Source organism: Accipiter gentilis, chromosome 4, assembly GCF_929443795.1.
Source record: "Accipiter gentilis chromosome 4, bAccGen1.1, whole genome shotgun sequence".
NCBI classification, from domain to species: Eukaryota; Metazoa; Chordata; class Aves; order Accipitriformes; family Accipitridae; genus Astur; species Astur gentilis.
Genome location: NC_064883.1, coordinates 41,222,724 through 41,247,367, shown reverse-complemented (window position 1 = coordinate 41,247,367; position 24,644 = coordinate 41,222,724). Strand labels below are relative to the sequence as shown.

Here is a 24,644-nt window from a genome sequence, read left to right as displayed (position 1 = left end):
CAATGCAATGCAGTTTTAATTAAGATGATTAAATTACAGCAAAAATGATTAAGATGATATCCTGCAGCAAACCACTAAAGGTATAACACCTTAATCCAGAAGAAGCTGGCAAACACATATCCATGATAAAGTATTCATGAAAAGCTAGAATTTTACACATGAACCAATTTTACATCACTCAAACAATACCTTGGGAGATATTTGTCACAAGTAAAAAAACAGTGACATCCATCAACAGAGCACAGTTTTTCTGAGACTACACAGAAAGAAATCTACACAGAAAAAATTGAAAAGGCTACAATTACTTTGACAATGTTTCTACAGCTCAAAGGAATTTGGGGGTTGAAATAAATGGTTTCCTTCTCCTTCCCAGGGCTCCCAAAATCAATTTTATATATATATCATTCTTTTTTTTTCTTTAAACAGACGTTAGATCAGAAATGCATGTGAAATCAGGTCACTGCAATAATCATGCACATGGTACATTTCCACTATTGCCTATTAACTATGAGGTTTAAATGAATGAGGAAAGTCTCAGATCCATATTTCACCAGTGGAAATTATTAATATAAACATAGCACAGCTCAGGTTTTAACCTTACCATCCAACTGGGCCTTTTCTCCTTCGGAGAAGGGTAAATGGTATTAAATTAACAGACAGGGTTCAAAAGGCAGCTACACGGAGGCATGTATCCCATTAAGACCTGGGAAAGGATCCTGCCATGGGAGCCCTGGGCTTCAGGTAGCTTCTCAGGGTGCTTCAGCACTGGATAAATTCAAGCCTGTGATCTTCAAGAAATGGTAGCTTCAGCGTATTTAAAAAAATAAAAAAGAAGCTGTGCCAGTGCGATGAAAAAGAGTTACAAACCAGCTATTTCTAGGTGCAATCTTCTGGAAACCCTCTGCAGGGACAGAGGCAAATGACAGCAAACGGTAGGAGAGATTTGCAAAGAGGAGGAACAAGTGACACAGCTCTGGCCAGTGCCTCTCCCAGCCCATGCTCCAGGGAAGGGACAGGACAGGGACAGGGCTCCAACGCGGCCATCCTGCTCGGGTGGGAGAAGAACCGAAGCACATGGCACCAGTCGTGCCATGCCACGCCACTTGGCCAGGGACTGGTTTATTCTGGAGTGCGGACGTAACCCCAAATTGTCTTAAAAGTTGTGGCTGAATACACGAGAAGGTACTAAGTAACTAAGCTTTTCCTTGCTACGGACCTCCGTGACTCCTCCTCTAAGACTGGCCCATACCGGGTGGGTTTTGCAGAGTTAACTATATCGGAATGAAGTCCCACGATGTAGATCCATTCCCAAAATGCTGCTATGCTTTGCATCTGGAACTCCTCTGGGGCTGTTTGCTTGTTCACACTAGCTGTTAGCTCTCAAAATGAGGGGTGGTGGGGGACAGAATCCCTAAAAAATACCAGAAAAGAAGAAAAGATATCTGCATGTGGCATTACACAGCCATACTAGAGAGCTACTAACAACCCCTCCAGGGTCACCCAACCGCACAGGGACTCAGGATACAAAAACCCTGAAGAGCTCTTTAAGGGCAAGTGCTTTAGTGAAACTTGGAAATTTTTTTTTTTAAATGTAAGTCTGAATGCCCAGTTAAGGGCTAGCTTCCTCCCAGTAGTAATTAGCTGGATCTGACAAGAGGCAAGGTCCAGGTGAGAGGTTAACTTTGTATTTTTCTTTAATAGACGAAGAAAAGTCTAAATGGAGCAAGATAAAATTCCAACATAAATCCTCCACCAAGACTGCTATGAAATAACTCTTTTGTTTAATTATTATGAGTTGGATCGGCAAACACTAGATCCCAATGGACAGAGAGCAGCTGTTACTATAACAGAAAGACATTCATCTTCCCTTCTTGGGACCCTGAAACTCTATCAACAATGCCTGTAAAACGACCCTCTGCTTCCCCCCACTCCGAGTTTTCGCCTGGCTTTCATATTCAGACCTATTTTTAGCTGACTTTATCTTGCCATACCGCACTTCAAAGTTTTGTACGTTAGCTGGTTCGAAATCATTTCCGTGCACAAAAAGCGTCGGGGACATCAACGGGGCGATTCTCGAGCGCAGGCTGCAAGAACGGCGCGTCCCTTGCTCGGGGTTTCTTCTTTCATCAGCAATTCATTGAGAAGGAGCCTATAGACACAGTTACAGAGCCAGATACGCTTGCATCTCACTTATCTGACAGGGTAGGAGCGATCTCATTTACCTTTGGGGCTTACAGTTACCTTGGAAGGACTTCTTTTAGCTGTTATTTACATAATAAATGGACAATCTGTACAGGATTGCACGGGAAAGGAAATTCTATTACCAATAAAAAAAATGTTTCGCATGTTTGCTTTTCACAGGACTAACTCCATCCCATTAGATGACAGCAGAAGCTATCTACGGAAAATTATCTATAGCCATAAAAATTATCTGTAAAAGACTTCCCCAGTTATCTCAGGTACAATATAAATGTTAAAATAACCCCCTAGGAACGGACGCATTGGGCCAAACTCCCTGACGATGCAAACAGGCACGGTGCCAGGGCTTCAGCCAGGCGACAGCCATGGGGACACGCGCTTGCAGGGACGGTACGTTCAGTGGGGTTTTTTTGGATTTTGTTTCTTGGTTTTGTTTTTTTTTTTTTTTTTTTGAATCCACCACCTTCAAAATCCAGGCTAAATGAGCTTTGTGCCACCAAGCTGCACCCACAAGGGGAACTGCCCAGCAACAGCAAGTGTGCTCATCAGAAATGTTCCATCAGACTTTGCTTTTCTTTATCACCTGTGTAAAGAAGCCTGGAAATCAAGAACAGAGGGCCACCGTGTTGCTTCAAAGACTCTAAAAGGTGATTAAAATCTACACGGGAATTTCTTGCTATAACTAAGCATGCCAAGCCTGCCCTTTCTACAGGCCCCTGCTTCTCGTTTTCACTTTAAAAAGATGCTCTAGGAGCCTGAGGAAGGGACTAAGGTCTGTTGTAACAGCGAGGCACTTAAACAACAGTGATCAGATAAAAACGTCCATCTCCACAAGTTTTGAGTTGGTGGGGTTTTTGTGGGGTTTTTGTTTGGGTTTCTTTTATTCTAAAAAAAAAAAAAAAAAAAAAAAAGAGCATTCGTCTTCGAAATATTTCAAAGGAAGCCAAAGAGCATGGATGAGGCAGCTCTGTGGCAGGTCACAGCCCGTGAGAGGATCCCCACCCAAGGGTCCGCACGCAGCATTTCAGACGGAGATGCTACGGCTCCGGTATTAGCTCCGGTATTATCACCAGTCGGGCACTCACAACTCCTCACCATGCCTGCCAGCAGCCAGAGCCGACATCCCAGTAAGGCAGCACCGAGCATCAAATGCACCATCCCTCCTCTCTCCTTCTGGTTATGCCAAGCTTTATCTCACGTGCATCCCAGGCTCCTTGCGTGAACAGGAATTTCACAGCAGGGAACTGCTTCGGGTACGTCAGCAACAGTGCCTACGGCCACCACCCCAAACTCGCTTTTCAGGAGCCAAGCAGGTGAGTGTTATCCAACGAAACTGCACTAGGTATTTGGGAAAATGCCTTGCCCCAGGCATAAGAATGTGCTTTAGCAAAGACTTTCCTATAAAAATAAAAGTGCCTGATAAGTTGTGGGTGCCGAGAGCTACCCAATAGCCGCCAAGCTGTAACTGGATACTCCCACCACGAAAACCGAAGGACAACTGAATTTCTCAGCCTGCACATATATAGGGGAATTAGCATTCTTAACCCATTAATTACTCTCAGGAACTAAAGTGGCAACACAAATCCTGCTGAGTTTCAGTTGTCATACTGGGGAAAGAAAAATAAAGACTTGGAGAAACAAGCGAGCTGTGCACCAATAGATTGCATTGCCATGTCTCGGTTATCCCAGGAGCAAACTTGCCAGGACAAAGCTACCACCAAAATAACCACAAATCTGCACTTTGCTGAGCAGCCGCATCTCAAGTCAACTGTAGTTTCCCTCTGCTGAGTATGGGGACTCCTGCAAATCCGCACGGTAACGTACAAGTCTGAAGCAAAGCAAATGCGTACTCACACCTGAGCGGCTACAAAGCTCGCAGGCTCTTCCAAGACCGGTACCGTAGTCTCCCTACAACTCTAATACTGGAAAGCTCAGCTTGCTGCCTCGGAGAAAGGCCTGAACATCAACTGTGTCAAAGCTTAAATGCCCTCGTCTCCCAGAAAAAGAAAGTATCAACGGCAAATAGAGCGACTGGAGAAGGGAGTTTGTGGACAGCTCAGCCAAACTGCAGCAACAACCACCAGTTGACAGAATCAAGCCAGTGACTGCAACGCATGAAAACAGCACTAAAGGGGCTTAAAAAGCCTGAAATACCCTCATTTTATGAAATGCTTTTAAAAAGTCACAAAAAGGAGACAGGCCTTGATTGAACATTTCTTCACTTCAGACCCACGTTGCATTCCTCCCTCCCCAGGAATTCAAAACTGTCTGCAGAGGTAAATTATGTATAAGCAAAATATTCCTAAAAGCCAAATTTTAAAAGTTGCACACATTACACAAGGCATTTTAAATAGATAATGTCGGAGGAAAGAAGGGTTAGCTGCCTAGACTGACCATTTGATAGATCAGGCACAAATGGAGCTAACTTTATCCCTCTCATCCACTCAAAGGCTTATAATCTCACACCTTGGAGCAATAAATTAGGAAGAAGCATTACATTAGCACTACAGGCACCACATAGAAAATTTAAACTTCTGCTACCAGTTAGAAAACAAGTTCTATAATGGGAAAAGCTTTAAATAAAAAAAGGTAGACAGTCACAGCACCTAAGACACTACAGGGCAGTGCCAGCTACCGTGGACTTTTTAAAATGACCACCTTTGCCACTGTGGTTGGGGGCTCATTCAGCACAGGCCTGGGATTTTGGATTGGTCTGAGAAGTGCCAGAGAAACACTCATCTCTCCCAGTTTGTGTTTATTTCTCTATAAAACTGACAGCGATACATTCCATTTCCAGCTTTACTGGAGGAGGATTAACGCACCCCCTCTGCTGCCATAAGCCCGTTTTTCTTCTTCCGTCCTCACACAAGAGTACATGTTAGACATGAAGAGTCAAGTTCAAAATCCATGTCTTAATTTGCACGAGTATCCACTCAGATGAAAATTAGTGTAGCTCAGACTGTAAAGCGCTGCATCTTTTTGTGAACATGCTTCATTCTCTTTAAATAAAGAGGAGGAACTCATACATGGATCTATTAGTATCAGACTGAGACGGGAGAAAGAAAACAAAACGATACCTCTGATTTCATAAAATTATCACAACATGCCATTCGTCCCCACAAATTTAATTCCAGGTGTACAAAAAAAGCATACTATGGTGGTCAGAGCACCAGCCGTGGACCCAAGAGGATGGGGAGCAACACTCACGCCCTGCCACTGACTCCCAAGCTCTCGGAGAAGTCACTCCCGCCATAAAAGAGGTGGGAATACCTGGTAAACTTTTGTTACGTCCCATAAATTACGCACTATAGGAACAGGATGCAAACATCCACAGATACAAGTTTTACTTCTAACAGTTCCTGTGCAAACATTTTAACAGGCTCGTTTCAGCTCCTTAATACACCCCTGCTTCCCAAACCTATCAGTGAGCCAAAAAAATGGTGCTTCGGGTCCGGGCTGCCTCCTGCCCAGCGCCTGCAAGGCAGCCCTGCCCGCCCGCACCCGCCTGCCCGCAGAGTTCCCCTAAGATCCGAAACCGAATCTGTGATGAAATGGCACACCAAGCTGGAAATTGCAGAATTATTAATGAGAAACGGGTAATTCGCATCTTCCTCCAGCCGAGCACAAACGGGCTCCCTCCTTGCGCTGTTTCTTTCATATTTAAATTTACAAACCTGTATGCATGAGCCGGTCCCCGCTTGCAGGCAACCCAATCTAAGAGGAAAGGATCTTCTGGAAGGGCAAAACCACCTCAACCACCTCCAACAAAGTCACCAAAAGAAAAGGAAAAAACCAAACCGCATAAGGTGGCCAGAGCTCACTACTAGATTAAAACCTGATTTTACCCAATACAGAAAATTTCCTCATGCAGCTTGTTTTTTTAGTATATGTACAAAATATTTGGTGTGACCTTGGGTAAGCCACTTCACGATATAGCAGGGAACACTTGCAGACAGTAACATTTGTTCACGCTTGGCCCCTCTGCTCAGCGTTTTTGGGACAGGGACCTTCTCTCTACACAAACAGCACTTTGCAAAAGAGGAGCCGCTTTTTTCAAGGCACCTAGACATCAATAACGTATTTTTTTCTTAAGTAGCATAATGGACCAATGCCACATGCAATAACATAATCAGAGCAACAAGACTCAAATACTGGCAAAATAAGAGGCACTTGTGTGCTGGAGGGAAGCATATTATTATTTTACAGTGTACACTGACAATTGCTGCTCTTAACTTTTAGTTTGAATTGAAGCTATACCGTAGTAGAGGAGGAAGATGACAAAAAGAAAAGAACATGAAATTGGTGAAAAAGACCAACGGTTATATTCAAATCTAAGCATAAAATGTGCTGGGTCTGCAGAATGCAGGCAGAGTGTTTCATCTTTAATTTACTTCTCTGCCCCTCTGACTTCAGTGGCTCCAAGAAAACTTACAAGGAAGATTTTGGGGCAGGGAAGGAAGGAAGCGATGTATATTTTTTTAATATACCTTAAAGGTACAAATGACTAAAGAGATACAAAAGTATTTCAGGCTGAAGTAATAATGAAGAGAAGAGATTAGACATTAGTTGATCCTCAGTGGTTAATGGAGGGGAAAGGCAGGGGAGAGGAGAGCTTATACTGGTGAATGCTGCGGCCACAAACACCTCTCTTGAACACATCCAATTTCACTGATGTGAAAATCTCCACATGAAGGAACAGACGAAAAAGAGCTTAAGTGGGAACAGGGTGCAGAATGCCAAGTGCTACACTGAATAATTCAGATCCAGGCAGCACTATTGGCCAGGCAAGAAAATCACACCCCCCTGCTAGTTTTAAAATCAAAGGCCAAGGAAGGATAAAAGAGAAAGACAACACCTCTTTAAAGCAGAGATTACGCTCCGTGGTTCCCATTTCCCAACTTCCCACAATGTTTTGTTACAGCGAGAGCGCCGGAGCCGGGGTACTGCGGTAGTGCCAAGGCATGGCACCACGTTGCCCGCAGCTGACCAAGGAACCTGGAAAATGCTGCCGCCTTTCCGACACCCCTCCTTCAGTCCAACGGCACGAAAAAGCCAACTCTGAAGCAGGTACCGACCAACCCCGACTTCGTACGAGTTGCCTTCGCAAGGCTTTTTCCAGCACCCAAGTAGTTCTTCGGTCGCCAAAGCTGAGGGCGAGACGCCATCAGGGCTTTCACTTGGGTCGTGATTCTGACTGAACTCAACCAGGTTCTCTCCCCTGCGTCCACCCTTCCCAAATTAGAGCAAGGCTTCTCCAGCACCGGCTGATGGGGCTGGATACACGGATTTCCAGGCGAGGGATGGAAGGCACCACCACAAGGAGAGGCCCAGCGCCGGGTGCGGTACTCCCTAGAGAAGGGGCATCCAGCAAACTACCTTGCCTTGGCCCCGCACAGCCAGAAGCACAAGGGTTATCAAGTTGCTTCTGCAACTTTTAGACTACAGCTACTACCTTAAGCTCGAAATAACTGTCCTGGGTGTGTTTGGTAAAAAGGTGTTATATTTTACGGGGCCTGAAAGATGGAGTGCTACTAAAATCCCATTTAATTCTCACTATTCTAGTGCAGCTCCACATGGTCAACTACTATTAACGTTAAATTTTAGAAGTGCTTCTAAAAGCAGGCCCTGAAATACGACAGCCGTAACACCTTCCACGACAAGGCCCAAAAGTAGAACAACTTTGACTTCTTTTTATTTTATAGCTGTCCAGGCTTTCTAGAAACAGGCACCACGTGGACAGAGCACACAAGTAGACCTTTGCTGGCTGCCCAGCCTCAAACCACCTCTTCCATCTACCTCCTTCGCTCTTGATAGATTAAGTTAAACATCCCTTGGCTCCTTTTACACCTGCAACACTTCTTGCAGAGGAACCCACCCTGTGGACAGGCACGATGCAAATCACAGCAGTGGGAATCCTGGGCTGGTCTTATCATCCCGTTACAAACGCCCCAAAACCTGCTCCTCTTCTATCTGAACCTGTGTCCTGCTTCCCAGAACTGGAGAAGCCAGGAAACCGCTCCAGGCTGATCTGCAAAGCAAGGAGTGCGTGCGTGGTGGGGAAAGGGGGAAAATGGTGGGAGGGAGAGAAAAGAACAAAAACAACCAAAAAAAAAAAAAAAAAAAGAAGGAAAAAAGTGAGGCTGGCCTGTTTCTTTCTTCTCTACCATCTATTCAGTGGCAGCAGGGGAGGTCTACAACTGTTGCGTCACGTAAAGCACAAAAAAACCTGACAAGCGTGTTTTAGCTGATGGAGACCAGAGTGGACAGGAGGCTGGTGACAGCTCGAACGCGGGGAGTAAGAGACCTCCGCTTTAATTGGCTGTTTCTTACTATCTCACCAAGCGAGCAGGAGCGTTACAGCCTGGATGGGCTGCTCAAAGACACAAGAAATGGCAGAAATTTCAGCGTCTAAATACTTTAGCTAACTACCCAGGCTCAGGTTAGACTCTCACTCCCGTCCAGGGATACTGAATATTTAACCCTGCCTGATCCACACAAACATACATCAAAGGGAGGATGCAGAAGATGCTTTGAAATGGGGGAGGGGGGGGCAGGCAGGGGGAGTTAAACCACAGGCTGTGCAGGACCTGGAGAGGTGTTTATAAATAATGCCACTAAAAATAATACACTGCGCACTCACATCTCTAACATAGCATTTTCTTCTCCACAGAACTGTGACAATGGTTATCTCGGTGGGATAATTATCTAGATTTGATGACAGATTAAAAAAATATATATCCCAAACACCTGTTCAAGAGTTTTGTGTTTTTAAAGGCCATTGCCATTAACCTTGGGCCATGCACTTCATTGTGTTTAATTAGCAAGCTAATGAAGCCAGTTTTATTCCCTTTCTCAAGCACAAGAGGATAAATACAAGACAGTGAAAGAGGAGACCAGATCCATTTGCAGCACAGTTCACTGCTGCATGGCATTACTTAAACTTGCACCAAAATAAAAGTAATGTAATGGCTCGGGAAAACGTGTTAGCAATGCATTCTGCAAGACGAATCCTTTTACACCTTCTGTATTTTCTAAAGCTCATAGATTAAAACATGATTTCTGAACATTTGGGCTGCAGAAAATTTGCAAACAAAGGGCTAAAAATGAACATAATGTTTTCCTCAATGAATCCTCAGTATTCCAAAAATTAAGCATAACAGATTTATTTTTTATATTTTTTATTTTTTTTTTTAAAGAATAGCAGCCCGTGCTTGCTTTGTTACAGCCAGCCAAGGTAGCGATGAGAAGCATCAACAATGGAGGTCAAGCGATTTTCGAAAAGCCCACCACTTTTGCACAGTCCTAACATGTACACACACAAAAGACATCCTTCAAGCAAAGCCCAGTGCTATGAATCCCAGCAACACATTGCAACTTCGGGTATCTGAGGCTGTTGGGTTTTTTTTGACTGAACAGCTTTAGGAAAAACTGGACAATGAAGATCACATTGATAAATACTCGTAAATATCACAAGAAAGGCAGGAAAGCTTTAAAAGAGAGGGATGGATTTGCAGAATTGCTAATGCACTGATTTAATGATTCAAAAGGACCTTTCCAAATAAACAGAATTATATTCATCTTCTGGGGTTTCTTTATTGTATTTTCGGGGGGGGGGAGGGGGGGGGAGAAAAAACTCAGCATAGGTATGCCCTATCATATTACCTTTTTCATAACATGATACATCTAAGGAGCTTTCAGGGTTAATTTTTTTAAAGCAATTGCTTTTTTCCTCCAACTTAGATTTCTGCCACTATACGCACAGAGCCATAGGATCAGGTTAAAAAACAAAACCAAACAAAAACCCAACCCCATACCCAAAACAAAAACAACAACAACAACAAAAAAACCACCCAAACCCGGAAGCCATCTCTTTTATTGAATCACCCGAGATAAAAGGATTCCAAGATATATGGAAAGAAAATACATTGACCATAAATCTCCTTTATGCACATAATAGAATTTTCCAGCCAAGAGAGCTGTTGTGATGATAGCAACGCCGAGCACCACGAATACTGATGGCACACACACACACACACACACACACACCCCGCCTGCTTCTTCCAAAATACCTGCTCTCCCTCAGCACTGCTATGTAAATACAAGCCCGCACAACCCCCTTTCCTAACACATGGAAACAAAGCTGCGTACAAGTGTCCCAGTGATCAGATAAAAAAAAAAAAAAAAACAAAAAAAACCACCAAACACACCAAGCTGGCTTTGCTCACCATTAAATTAAATTTTTTATTATTTTTTTTTTCTCGCTCCCTTTTTATTGCCCCCCCTCCCAGCCTCACACTTTCGGTGTGACTTCCAAAAAAAAAAAAAAAAAAAAAAAACCAGAAACAATTAAGCGATGGCACTGTTTATAATGCCAAAGGCAGGCGGTGGCAGTGCATATTTAATGGGCACTCGGAACAAAGGAAGCCCGGCTGCAGGAGCGCCCCGGGGCCGGCTCCGCCGCCCGTTCCCCCCCCCCCGCACCCTGCCCCGGACCCGCCGGCCAGCCCCTTCCCCGAAGCGTGGGGAGGGGGGGACACACAGACACACACGCGGGGACCCCCCCCCCCCCCACACACCGCTTTGCAATACAATGAAGCCGCGATGGCAAAACCGAAGGGAACTCCCCGGCTGCCCATCGCGGAGCGGGGAGCGGGCACGGTTGTAGCATCGCTGCCTCCCACACCCTGCCCCCGGGAAGCCCTCGGCCACAAACAGACCCCCCCCCCCCTCCCCCACGACCCCCCCACCCCTCACACACCGCCCCCAGCCCCAGGCTGGGAAATGGAGGTAACGTAAGAAGTTACTGCCCAGAGCCGGGGGGGGGGGGGGGGGGGCCGGCAGGCTCAGCCCCGGGGGCGGGGGGGTTGACGGGGGGGGGGGGTCGTGGTGACCACAGGCAAAAGGGGGCGGGGGGGCAAAAGTGCTGCCTCGGTTTCTTCCTGGGGGATACGCAGCAATAATAAAAAAGAATGGGGAAAAATAATAATATTTTTTTAAAAAAAACGAATCAAGGAGGGAAAGTGGGGATTTCAAGCGTGCCCGCGTTTTCAGTGCTGGAGGAGGGGGCACAGGGGGTCTGACCCCTCTCCCACCCCACCCCGAGGGCTGTGGGATGGGGCACCCCATAGAGAACATCGCCCCCCCCCCCCCCCCCCCCCCCGGAGCGCTGCCCCCTCCCGCTCCCCCGGCCGTGCCCGGGTTTTCGGCGAACTTCCACCCCGCGTCCCTCGGCAAAACGCGCACCCCGCAGCTCGGAGCTGAAGTTTGGGGGCCAGCCCAGTTCCCTAAATCCAATGGGATGAAGAACATACGAAATAAACACACACACACACACTCACCACAAAAACCTCCTCCCGGGGGATGCTGCCCCCGCCCCGCACACCCCCTTTTTCCCAACTTTCTCCCAGCTCCCCGCAGCGCCAAGCCAGCCCCAAACGGCTCGTTTCGTGCTAACAGGCAATCCCCAACGGGACCGAGGCGTCCCGGGGGGCTGAGAGGGAACCGGGAGGGGGGTGCTGAGAGAGGGGGGGGGGGGTCCCCCAATTCCACACACACACACCCGGGTTACAAAACCGCAGCCCGGTAGGAGCGGGGCACACGCATGGCCACTACCTGAGCGGCTCCGGAGTAACCCCCAGGTCTCCTGCCGCTGCTCCCAACTTCTCCACACCCCCCCCCACCACACACACACACACCCCCCACCACACACACACACCCCCCACCGGCTTCCCCCCCACACACACACACCTCCGCCCCCGCACCACTCCGGCAGAACCCGCCTAGAAGTAAATGCCCATTTTTGTAAAGTTTCCTCGATATCGCGCCGTGTTTACATTGCCATTAATTCCCACAGGCTGCCTGAAGGGAACAAAAAGCAGCACGGGAAGGCTCGTCCTGCGAGCAGGGAGAAAACGAAGGGGGGGGGGAGTGAGAGGGGGGGATGAGGGGGTGAAAAGAAAGGAAAAAAAAAAAAGGAAAAATAATGATAAAAAAAAAATTAAGCGGATCGCAGCGGTAGGGTCATTCCCCCAGTTTGCAGGCTCGCTGGCGGCTCTGCTCTGTTTTGGAGGGTGGCTGCAAATAATTGCACGGCCCATTCAATTCTGCATTTGGAGAGGCGACCGTAAGCCCGAGCGGGAGGTAAACACGCAGAAATGCACTTACCTGCACAGAAAGTTCCACAAAGCAAGGCGAAAGTCAGCCACGAAGCAATCATATTCCTTTACTTTTTTTTTTTTCCTCGCGTGCCCCTCTATCCCCAAGGGAAGCAAAAATAAAAAGATCGAGAGAGTGAAAGAAGGGGGGGGGGGGAGAAGCGAGGCTCTGCTCTCCCTCTCTCTCTTAAAAAGAAAAAAGAAGAAAAAAATCCGGGGGGGGGGGGGGAGGGAGGAGGGAAGGGAAAAAAAAAAAAAAAAAAAAAAAAATAAATCGGATTTAATTCCTTCGCAGTTGCAAAATGTATCCAGTGGAGAGGAACAGCCCTCGGACGGTTCGACCTGCTCCCGCCTGGCCCCGGCGTTTAAGCTCCGAGCTTTCCAAGAGTTTCTTTCCCTGGGCTTTTGTGCTGGGAGCGCGGCGTGCACCACACACCGACTCCCCCTCCTCCTCCTCCTCCTCCTCCTCCTCCTCCTCCTCCTCCTCCTCCTCCCAACCCAGCCCCTCCGGCTCCCCCCCCCCCCCCCCCCCCTCCCTCCTCCAGCAGCAGCAGCAGCAGCAGCAGCAGCAGGGTCGAGCGCACACGCGTGCGCGCGCCCTCCCGCCCCGCGCAAGTGCACGCGCAGCCGCGCGCGAGGCGCGCAACACACGCACACCACCACCACCACCACCTCCTCCTCCTCCTCCTCCCCCCTCCCCCTCCCTCCTTCACCCGTGCAACGCACACGCGCTCCCAGCACCGGCAGCGAAAACTTCGCAAAGGTTTTACCGACCCCCCCCCCATCCAGGGTTGCGCGGCAGGCGAGAGCCCGCGGAGAAGGCGCGGAGCGGGCGCGGAGAGGAGGAGCGGGGCCGGCGGCGGCGGCGGGCCGCGGCATCGCGGGGTGCGCGGGGCGCGGAGAGGAGGGGGGCGGCGGAGGCTGGGGCGGGAGTTGCCATGTGTGTGGGGAGGGAGGGGGGGGGGGATAAAAAATAAAATAAAAAAAAAAAATTAAAAAGGCGAGGGGAAAGGGGAGGTTTGTTGTTTTTGTTGTGGGTTTGGGGTGGAGGGGGGGGGTGTTAATAATTAAAAAAAAAAAAAAAAATTCCCTGAACCGAGTCCAAAATGGCTTCTTAAAAAAAAAAAAAAAAAAAAAAGGGAGAAGCCAAAGCGGAGCCAGCGGGGGAAACCCGGATGTTTGATACAAAGAGGCTGGAGGGGGGCGGAGCGGCGCGGGGGCTCCGCGGCCGCTGAGTGGGGAGCGGCGCTGTCCGTCACGGCCGCGCCCCGCGGAGGGACGCGCACCGCCCGCCCCCCCACCTCCCCTGTGAGGAGACCCGGGGTGAGGCGTGTGGGGGACACGGGCACGGGGGTGGCGGGGGACACGGGCACGGGGGGGGGGGAGAGGAGGAGGATGGAGGGCCGGGGGGCCAAGGGAGGAGCCGCCGGGAAGCCCCCCCACGCCCGCCGCCTTCCCACGGGAGAGAGCAGCGCGGCCCCCCACCCCCCCATCCCACCCCCGGGGGGAGGAATAAACCGCGTCCTCGGAGGAAAAATAATCCTTCTCTTCCAGGCTGGTGTGGTTTGGGTTCCCCCCCCCCCCCCCCGTGTCCCGCCTGCCCCGGAGCCCCCGCACCCCCAAAAAAAGGTCCCTCGAGCCCAAGACCCTGCAGGAGCGATGGGGACGGTGTCCTGGGGTGCCAGGGCTGAAGGGACCCTCAGCAGAACCCGGGTCGGGGGCGTTTCAGGGTTAACAAGGTTTTTCTCTATTGCCAGGGTGACGGGGATTTGAACTCTCTCGGCGATTTATTTTAATTAGAACTACATAATACGGCGTTAGGCAGCACCAGAGGAATCTTAAGGGGAAGGAGGAGGAAGGGGAGATGCTCAAGTTGGGTCGTTCCCGAGGCTTCGGGTCCGCCAGGTCCACTGACTCACCGGGAGAAAGGGCTGCGGCACCGACGGACGCTGCGCGTCAGCACAGGGCGGTAAATCGCAGGTCAGCTCCCTCTTAATTTGTCCGGCGGGGAGTAAGGCTGAAAATATTTCTAAAACCATTTGCTTTTTTCCTCTGGAGGGAGATAAGAGTAAATATGAATCATTCTTTTAAAAGTTTGAGACGCGTTTGGTTCCGAGAAGAAATAAGTATATTTTTTTACAGTAAGAAGTTCGCAGGAAACTTCAGGAAGCTTTTATTAAGGGCTTGTAACCTCTCTGAAGCTGGAGACTTTTTTTTTTATATACGTACAGCACTTGCGTAACAAGGTCTTAACTGTGAATGGGATTCCTAGGTGCAGTTGCAATAAACTAATTAATAGTATCATTCATGGTATCATACCTCATTCGTATGTTTACTGTAAGTAAAGAGGAATTCATCGGCAGGAGTACAGTGGTTGCAACTTTAAACACGATACTCTTGGGGGAAAGTTACAACTAACGCGTGCACCGACAGGCAATGCAATTGGTAAGGCTGCCAAAAGTGCTCAAGAAAATAAGTTTTGGAGCAAAAAAGCAGCAAAACCAAGCCCACGAAGAGCTAGTGCTGGGCAGGTCAGTGGCACGGAAAAAGCAAGGTGGGTAATGTCACCCAGCTAGTCAAACCGGGGACGGAAAATAAAAAGGAGACGTGTGTGTCAAAGGGATGGGTCGGGGATGATCCCTATTTATTCAGAAACAAGCGCTCACAGGTAGGGTTTGGGTGGTTTTTAATCCGGAGGCAGCGAGGACCGATGTTGTCACCGGATGCTTGTGGGACAAATCACTGAGAAGGCCACGCAGGGTGCACAAGGGAATGCAAAACTGGTCAAAGGAGAAGTAAACGTCCTGGCCATGGGCTGCAGCAGCTCAGGATACATTTAGAGCCTCAAGAGAAGAGGCAAATAATGGGTCAATATTTCCTATATGGCCGCAAATTTCATTCAAAAGCAAATAACAGGCCAATATTTCTACGTATTTCAGTTGAGGAGTGAGTTCTTAAACAGCTACCAAGTGGCTGAAGTAAGGAGAAACGTGTGGGATGATAAAATACGACCCAGCGTTTCATGGTACCGGCATCCCCACGATTAGCTAAAATGAGACGTTTTGTTCGTACCAAGAAAATATTAACCCTCGGGAGCAGGCAGTGTGTCTCGCGTAGCAATTGCTCGAGCTGCGTCCCTGCTCAGGCTGAAACACTCCCTGGCCAATGCCGCTCCTATTTTTAATCGCTGCGCTATGAAAAGCCCCGTTTCACAGTGCCTGAATTTGTGCTTTACAGGCAGAGACCTGGGAGCACATTTATCACGCGGCTGTCATCGCTTTTGAGGAAACGGGCCCAGAGCGCTTTGGATGTTGTCCTAAAGCCACCCAATAAGGCGGGCGTAGCGTGGCCTTTTGCACTTGGACAGCGTGCTGCTGTAGGCGATGCTGCAAAGAGCAAACCGATAGAGAGCCGGACCCAGGGCGATTTTTGCCCTGGGATAAATGATACCCTGAATTTTCATTTATTAAATTGCAGTCTGTCTTGCTTACATTGTTTCACAGAGAGATGTTTACCCTCCTGAAAAGCTAAAATGTTTTCTCTACTTGCAACATAAAAGCCCAGGAGTGAGTATTGTCGCTGGAGATAATGTTACAGCCTTAGCAAGATGACACTTAAAAACTTCATCAGCCTCCAAGAATTTCGGAAATGGTGATGAACAAAGGTAGCAAGTGTTAAGAGCAGGCAGCGCTTGCAAGAAGTGCCCTTACAAGCGGCGTTTTCAAGAGCTTTTTTCTGTTTCCCGTTATCACTAGAGCTGCACAGCTCAGACCGTTTTTAAATAATTATACTTAACGGTTAAAAAACCCTCCTGCGCTAAAATAAATTTTAGCTAAGATGGTTTTATGCTTTGCAGCCTCATATGACACTCAATCTTTCTTGTGTGACTGTTGTAACAAGTCAAATTCATGTATTTTGATACCCCGCACGTGATAAAGATACTTGGATCACTTAAGCCTGTACAAAACTGCAGTGCTCGCATGTCATTTATCTTAAAATCCTATTGTAGCTCTCGTGAAATGTAATTTCTTCAGTGAATGGAAATTTATACTGACAGAGGTGTTATAAAACATGGAAAATACTGGGGGAAGGGGACCCAATGTTTCCTTTATCTCTTCAAGTATTCACTAACGGTGATTTATTTTTCAGCTCGGCGTTGGTTCGTTGCAGGTTACAGAGCCCTGGTGCAATTAAAGGGACCTGTTTCCAGTCATCTTAAGCAAAACTGGCATTACTTGCAACAGGTGAGAAATGCGTGCTGCAGACCCAAGACAGCAAACTGGTTCACAGGCTGCAGTTTCCATATCGGTTCCTAAAGCTGCTTGTAGGAAATCAGCCTAAAGAAAGTCCTTGGATCCCAGCCTCTACTTCCCATTTCAAAATGCATGGGTAAGAAAAAACTATATCTATTCATAATCTTGAGTAAATACATTGCCACTTTAACAACACATTTTGTTGTAATTAAGCACTTCCCGGTAATAACCAACCCACACTATGAAGCGGTTTCTTAATATAATAGTAAGCTAACTTCTCGGTTGTGAACAGAATTAGGAAGCTTTTAAAAGCACAGACCAATTAATACAGCAGGGCGATATTGCACAGTTATCAACATGTGGAAATAAGGGGCGTTTGCTAAAGAACTTTTTCCTTATTTTCAAGAAACGCTGTTGCTTTAAGGTCAGTATCTCACCTGCAGAATTTCCCAGCAGGTTTTATACCCAGTATTAGCCTGACTCTGCTCTCGGTGGCTTTGCCTGACTCTAAAGGGAACAGACCTGAGGCAGACTTAAACCTTCCTCAGCTTTCTAAGGACTCACTGCTGTCACCTCTCCGTAATGCAGCTACAATTAACTTTGCTAGAATTTCTATATTTGAAGCAGCTTTAAATTAGAGCCTGAACTTCCAGACTTGGATGCAGATGGTCTTTGCTACTGTCTGTACGAGCCCTTGGTTTTCACACTAAAAAAGCCCACCCACGTTGACAAATTTGCCCTTTGCGGTCTGGCTTCAGTGCAGCCAGTAAAAATAGCGAGTGATACGGCAGACAGAATGGGCCCTAAACTATACGAAGGTATTTTTTGATAGCTTTTCTTAGCTCCAGACTAAAGAGCAAGGCATCAGATGTTGACAGATTAGAGGGGAATATACCAGGCCAAGGTGTCTGTTACCGAGATGCCCATAAACCAGCAGTTTTGCCATCCTCCAGAATTTGAACTTTTCCCTTGGTTTTCAGTTGTATTTTGATTAAAGCATAAATACCAGCAACCGGCATGTGTCAGCCAGTGTCAGAGCCGCACGCCAAAGCTTTGTTCAGGTTGGATCTTTAGCGTCGATTTACTCGTCCGTGGATTTTGTTAGGACTTCTGGGTCATAGCTGGTTACTTTTACCGCTGTAACCAGCAGAGTCATTGTATAATTATTTCCCTTTAAATCCAGGAGAACTTGTCTGGCCAATTGGGCAGGGAATTTAATTGCAAGAAGGCTCTGGAGGACGGATGGTTGGTGCTGGTAGGTAGCTGTACCGTTAGCATGTTACCCGCCCCCAAAAAGGAGAATCCAGGCTCTAATCCATACCCCCAAGTCATGCCAGCTAGCCAGGAACCAAAGCACGCCCACACTCGAGTTGGAGACTTCTGTGCTCAGACAAGGAGGATTACGGACATCATATGACTAATTCTGCAATGACGGTATATGCTTAATTGGTAAAGGACTGCATTTTCTATCTTTTTTTAACCCAGAGCATAGCGTCAAAGGTCTTCCTGATGTTTGAGGTTCCTTTCAGGTATTTTCTTCATTGAGACTCACTGTACTTAAGGTTCCTGTGGCCGCTGGCTTTATCTTACGCCCTTAAGTGCTACTGTGCTTTTTAGTGATGAGAAACCAGCATTCAAATTGCCCTGAAACACCAAGCTGTGCTGCTTTTGCAGCTCACGGAACAACTTCCCTGAACCTCAGGTACAAAAGCTCCGGCTGTTGCAAAAGCCGGTGGCCTGGAGTCAGGAAAAGCACAGTAAACAGACTACAGTACTGAACTTTAGACATTCATTTTAATGCCCTGCTTCCGAGCTCTCTGCCTCAGTTTCCCTGTAAAATATAAATACAGCATTGGTGATGCTTAGCTCATAAAGAAAAGTAGATATCTCTCTCAAATTCCAAGAATGCATGCTGCAATAAGTTGAAGTCAATGGAAATTCGGTGGAAGGAAGATGTTTTCTATCGGTTGATGGTACTTAACCATCCAAACAGATTACCAAGTGCTATGGCAGCAAAATCCCTTCTGCTTGAAACATTTAAGACTGCCTGGATACCAGTCAGGAAAATGGGCTCCCAAATAGGTGGTAGCAACACCAGAATCACTTCTTGGTGACAATCCTGGTGACTGTGACAGCCTCCAGTAATGGGAGTCTATTAATCTCTTCTCTGTGCCCATAAAGCACTCTGTCCTTCCATTAAAAGCTGAAGGTAAATAAATACAGGTCCCATCATCAGATCATTTTGCTTGCCTCTATGTGAGATGGACAAGCAGGAGGGCAAAAGAAAATCGTCCCATCCTTGGTGTAAGGTTAACCACGGTGCAACACTGCAAGCTTGGGAGCTGTCGAGTCGCCCTGGTCATTCCGGTTTGCTTTGCACAACAGCCGACATTGCCGACGCTGACTGGGGGTGGCAGGCGAAGGGCAAGGTGTTCGACCTCCTCTGTGCTTGGAGTGTGTCTGGACCAGGTTAGGGCAGCTTTAAGTGCTGCACTCTTTTGGGTGGCCGCCAGCAGATCCCATGGGGTTTTGCAACACCTAAAAAAGAGCCTGAGCCTGAGAATACAACAACCCTTGAATCTGCGGAGTGAGAACAGCATGTTCTGTCACTGCCCTTAGACTGTTCCCTAAGATTATCCATTTTAGTTGCCATCCTCTGTAAAAGAAGATAGTAGGTGTTTGCCCACGTTGTCTTCAGCTGTTGATGTTTTACCTGAAAATGCAGTGCAGGTGTTTTAAAGTGCATCTGGTGACTACAGCAGCCTGGAGCCAAGGCCTGTCATCTCTCCAGCTCCCTCGCCTTCCTCCCTCCCCAGGTGTTTGGTTGGCAGAAGAACATCTTTCAAAGTCCAATATTTTGTTTAAAAAGCTAGACTCAGGGTTTTTTAAACTGGTTGCAATTAGGCTTTAACAGCGGGAAAGTTCATACGGAGGTGCCGTGTCTCTCTCTGAAATGGCTCTGCTCAAGAAAAGCATCTGTATCTCTCCTGCAGCCAGCTGGACTGTGCTGGAGGGTTTACTTTCACTACTCTTACCTGTGGCCTTGTGCCTCCTGACACACTCGAGGCATGTATGGAAGGACCAATAAAATATGTCCTGGAGTGTTTGGTGTATTTTTAGAGTTTGTCCCAGATTATTGGCCTTTGTCCCAGATTTCAGTGGTTAGGGTATAAGAATGCCCAGTGGGGCCGAGTGCTTCCTGCATTGCTCTCAGGAAGGCTTTAATCAGGAAAAATACCCTCTCAGAGAAGGCAAATAATTAAGTTTTTGTGGCAAATGCTGCCATTAGCAGGAGGTGATAAACGCTCAAGACCACAGTATAAATAGAGCAAGGCAGATGCACTAAGCTTTAGCGTGCAACATTATTGTGTTAGATGGTACTGAGTAATGAATTGGACATCACTAGCAAGGTAGTTTTCTTTTTGTCTTTATTGGGACCAGAATTTGGTTTTACACCATGAAGTGTCTGTCTCTGCTGCGGCTCATCATGGGGAAATGCTGGTGTAAACCGCCTGGGGGAAACTCATCCCACACGCTGGCAGCTGGCAATGTGCAACCAGGGAGCCAATGTTGGAAGGGATCTTCAGGTGTCATCCAGTCCATCCTCCTCCCTTTCACAGTGTTTATTCGACCTGTGTCATTCCTAGGAAATGCTCATCCAACCTCTTCCTGCAGTGCTGGGCGCTGCACAGTGCTCCAGGCTCCCAGGACTTCATGAGCTTCACCTGCAGAACATTTTTCCCCCTGCGTAACCTCAACCTTCTCTGCTGCAGTTTGGCCCTTACTGAGCACATGGGGGATGGATTGCTGCTTTCCTCTGTGCTCCAGCTTTTACCTGTTGGAAGATTGTCTCTCTTCAGCCTGCCAAAGCAAAAACAGGCCAATTCTTTTGTCCCTTCCTCGTATTTCTGGCCACGCAACATGACCCTTGCTCTATCCTTTGGGCTGCTTAGTCGTATTTCAAGGGCTAAATTCCCTTGCTGAAGTCCTGGACTCCCCTTGTCATCATCTGCAGCATGCGTTCCTCAGCTCTAGGGGACTTCTCTTGGTTCAGCGCTCCCAGTTACACTGCAGGTCTTTGGGATGCTGAAGGACTCCCTGATGGACTCATCCAGGCAATATCTGGCTTTCATGGGCTTCCACCTTGGTCTTACCTCTCTACCCTCCTATCAGCTGCTTCTTGCCTAGCTGCCCTAGTGCCCTTTCTCAGACTATTTCCTTAGCTTCATAGCATAGGACATACCACATGTCATAAAAAGGACAAAGTATAAAAACTATTCTGTTAAGAATCCAACCACTGCTCCATCACTTTTGTAGAGAGACAGGAGTGACACTTTGCCAGTACAGATGCAGGTAAAGTCCTGCTGCGCTCAGTCACGCCTGTGAGAAGAACCTGCTTTCCTTCCCAGCACTCCCCGGCATTCAACTCTTGGACATTTTGGCATATTATCAGTGATAAATGTATTCACAAGTGAGAGCAGCCAGCCCTACAGGCTGTGATGCCAGGGTTTTGTGGGTTCCTGGCACGGGCAGTGCCTCTACGTGGATTTCGGAAGAGCAAGACAGAAATATTTTTTTGTAGCCAGCCTCAAGTTTTTATCTATTTGTAGGTGTCTTGATGTCCCCTGAATTGGGATTAGGTCCTTTGGCAGGAAGACTGCACTTCATGTCTTGACTTCCCTGGCCACATATCCACCCAGCCCTCTCTTGGCGAAAGGCCACTAATCTCGTCTTTTATTTTTGCCACCAAATGCCACTCACTTGTGTTGAGAAGGAGGAACTGGCAGCAAGGAAATTATCAATAATCCAGCAAGCCACTAATCTGTTTCCCATTTTTTGTGGCCTATCCATGCTGTAGGATAGTGCACAAACCCTTAATTATTCACCTACAGTAGTTTAAATGGTTGCCAGTGGCTACTAACACCAGATCTGAAAAGAATTTAATAATGGAGAAGAAAGATTTTAAAAAAAAAATAAGGATGGCATGGAATAAGGATGAGACGGGTGAAGGACATATGGCAGAGGCACTGGTTGGGGGTATTCCGGTGGCCTGGGTTCCAGCTCAAGCTTCTGCAGGACCTCTGATAGGCTTTGCTTTACTTATCTCTTAAGTCCTGATCAGAATGGGAACAACGAGCTTTATCCACAGAAGTAATTAAAATGTTGCACTCCCTGGCAGGGGAGTTAAAATCAATTTCTCAAATACAAGATGAGGAGCAATTGGCCAGGCTGCTGCTGTGCAGAAAAAGATCCGGGGCTGCAATGCTTGGGAGTACAGCAGAAATCCAGTGCTGCAAAAATCCAGCGGTCCTGCCGGGATGCCTGTTCAGAGGGGCACACTGCAGAAGGCATGGGACAATCTTCCCATTCAATTCGGCAGTGGTGGGGTGTTGGCTCAAGAACAATTTCCATACCTCGGGAAAGATACAGCTCGCTGGGAAAAGCCCGAAGAGGTGCAAAAAGAACGATTGGAGGTGTAGAAAACCTGCTTTTGAGAAAAGGCTGAGAGAGAGAGAAGTGTGTGGTCTGAAGAGGGGACCAAGCTGAGACAAAGCAACTTGCCAAATACGTGCAAGGCTGATGCAAAGAGGCACAATGTGTCCGTGTACCTTCTTCAAGTAGGGCGAGTGATAGGCTTCAGCTCTAGCAGGAAAGTGATAGGTAAAAGATCAGGAAAAACTTTCCAGGGCTATGGATAGTTCAGCACAGGGATATATTCCCACAGGCTGTTGTGGAATTGTCACTGCAGGAAGGTGTTAGACAAAGATCTTGCAGGGATGGTTGAGGTATTGTTGATTGTACCTGGGGCCTCTTAGAATCCTTTATCCAACTTTCTTTTCCTGTTTCCTCCAGTTGCCACTGAAATCATTGGAATTCAGCACTTCAGCGTTTGGGAAGACCTGCCACAATAGGAATCCCCTGTTTGCAATCAAGGAGATTGCAAGAGCAATCACATGCATATTTAGCTGATGTGCAGCTCCTAGGATTGTAGGGGTACAGAAACAAGCTAAGAAATAAGTGTGCCATAACTGTGGAAGTTGATTATTCTAGAGCATTAAAAATCCAGCCTTTCTTTGACAAGGAAACGCTGCACATGAGCGGAGCTTTTCCACGTGAAATGTTGCAAAGGAATCTCAGTAATGCTTAGCGTTAGGGAGCCGCAAAGGAAATCTCATTAGAACCCACTGACAATGATCTGTTATAAAGGGAACAGGAGCAATTCATGAGCTTGGGGAAAAATAAGAGTGCATCTCTGTTCTACCCCTGTCCTCACTGTCTGTTGCTACTCTAGGACACAGATTTCTTGAGAGAAGGATCTGTGCCTTCTTGCTCATTTAGCTCTTATACATCATGTTTTATTTGCTAGGAGACCTGAACGATGAGCAGCAAACACTCTTGTTCCTATTTTAAATGCATGGGAACTGCAGTACAGAGAGATAAAATGACTTGCGCAGGGTCACAGAGCAATTTTGTGGCAGGGCTAGGACCAGAACCCAGCTCCCTTAACCCAGCTCCCTTGCTCCCAAACCTTCATCTCTTCATTGACCCTTAATTTTAATCACTTTCCAAGGAAGTCTGTTGGCCTCTTCCAGTTGACTTCCATGGGAGTAATGCCAGGTATCAAATGAAGTCACTGGGAATATCAATGCAAAAGAAGCCAATATTAGATGCAAAGAAAGAACTGATGGAAGGGGAAAAAATAGATTTTACAAAAAAAGGAGTAAGTTCTAGTGCCGCTTCCATAATATCATTCCCTCTTTAATTTGTGCCTGGTCAAAATTAAAAAAAAAATAGATTGCTAATATTAATAGATGAAATGAATCTTGAATTTTATAATAGTGGAGGAAATGAAAGGACCAAAGTAATATTGTGTTGTTAACTGAGATTTTAATAATGATTCTGTCCTCAGTTGGTGCATTTGTTCCACAGAAAGTAAATCATTAATGAAGAGGGGGGAAAAACAGTTTTATGGTGATGGATTTTTGAAAGAAAAGTTTAATTTTGCTTAACTTTTAGAAACTCAGAAATACGCCTGGAGCTCTAAAACTAAAAGACAAATGCCTCCAAACCAGTCCACAAGGATGGGATTTAGCCAAGTGGCTAACACTGCCTGGGGCAGGATGGAGTAATGTCCATTGCTCCTCTCCGAGACATCTGAGGTGAGTGGAAGACGTAGGTTAGAGATGTTGGTTTTGATGGAGAAAGGAAGGTTTGAATGTTTGCTCTTGGTTGATTGCATTCTCATAGCTATTTCTGAATGGCATCTGGAGAGCACTAAGGACATCATCCTCACCCTAATCCAAAGGAGATCTAACTGGGCTCATCCTATGGTTTCTGTGGACTTCTGCAAGATCTGCTTCCACCACATCCTCTGCATGGGATGGGTGGACTCAAACCACTCTCGGTGCTCTGAGGATGTTTGACTTCCCAAGTGAAGAAAGAGCCTGCCAAGGCTAGCATGTCCAGCGGTGGCTCTTGACCTACCCACCTCTATCTTCAACCACCTCCAAGGAGTCCCAAAAAAACGGCTCCCTGGAGCAGCAGTCCATTTCGCACCAAGCCCCCTGGTTCGATAAGTCAAGCATAGAAAGGATCATGGTCTCACAGCGGTGGAGAAGAAAAGCATCTCTGTAGCTGGGATTTGGTGCCTAAGAAAAAGCAAATATGGAACGTACGTGCCTGCATGTGCATGAAGGAGATGGGGGGGAAAACACAGAATTCCCCTGATTCCTTAATGAGCACAGCACCCCAACAATGAATGTAGAAATTTGCAAATTAAATGACATTTTTGTGTGTAAACTATCAAATCAATAAAGAGATGTAAACATTAAACAACATTATATGAGAGCCTGGAGTGTCACCACAAAAATTAAGACCATGTAATTAAAAGTACAATGCAATTTATTTTTATATCATTCTTCATTCAAATCAACAAATCTTATTACTTACCCAAAAATGTAAAGCAGGCTGCAGTCTAATTCGAAAGATGAAGACAAAGTGGCTATTGAAAAACCTATGTTTCTTGGTCCCTTAGATC

The 24,644-nt window shown here is 47.0% G+C and overlaps 1 protein-coding gene and 1 long non-coding RNA gene across 4 annotated transcripts in view; one reads left to right on the top strand and one right to left on the bottom strand.

The window, feature by feature from the left end:
• Window positions 1–12,432, bottom strand: part of ACVR2B (activin A receptor type 2B) — a 97,576-nt gene extending 85,144 nt beyond the window's left edge. Inside the window, exon 1 of the mRNA XM_049798399.1 lies at window positions 12,364–12,432. Within this exon, the coding sequence (XP_049654356.1) occupies window positions 12,364–12,415 (52 nt within the window). The 5' untranslated portion in view covers window positions 12,416–12,432. The remainder of the gene's footprint in view (window positions 1–12,363) is intronic.
• Window positions 12,433–13,840: 1,408 nt separating this feature from the next.
• On the top strand, window positions 13,841–24,430 carry LOC126037887 (uncharacterized). 3 transcript variants are annotated; one of them, XR_007505834.1, is made up of 4 exons: window positions 13,841–14,333; window positions 16,503–16,742; window positions 23,624–23,766; window positions 23,855–24,430. It is a non-coding gene; the product is annotated as an uncharacterized LOC126037887 (long non-coding RNA). The 3 variants fall into 3 exon arrangements; XR_007505835.1 differs by having other exon boundaries at window positions 16,503–16,597; window positions 23,624–24,430; XR_007505833.1 differs by having other exon boundaries at window positions 23,624–24,430.
• The last annotated feature ends 214 nt before the right edge of the window (window positions 24,431–24,644 follow it).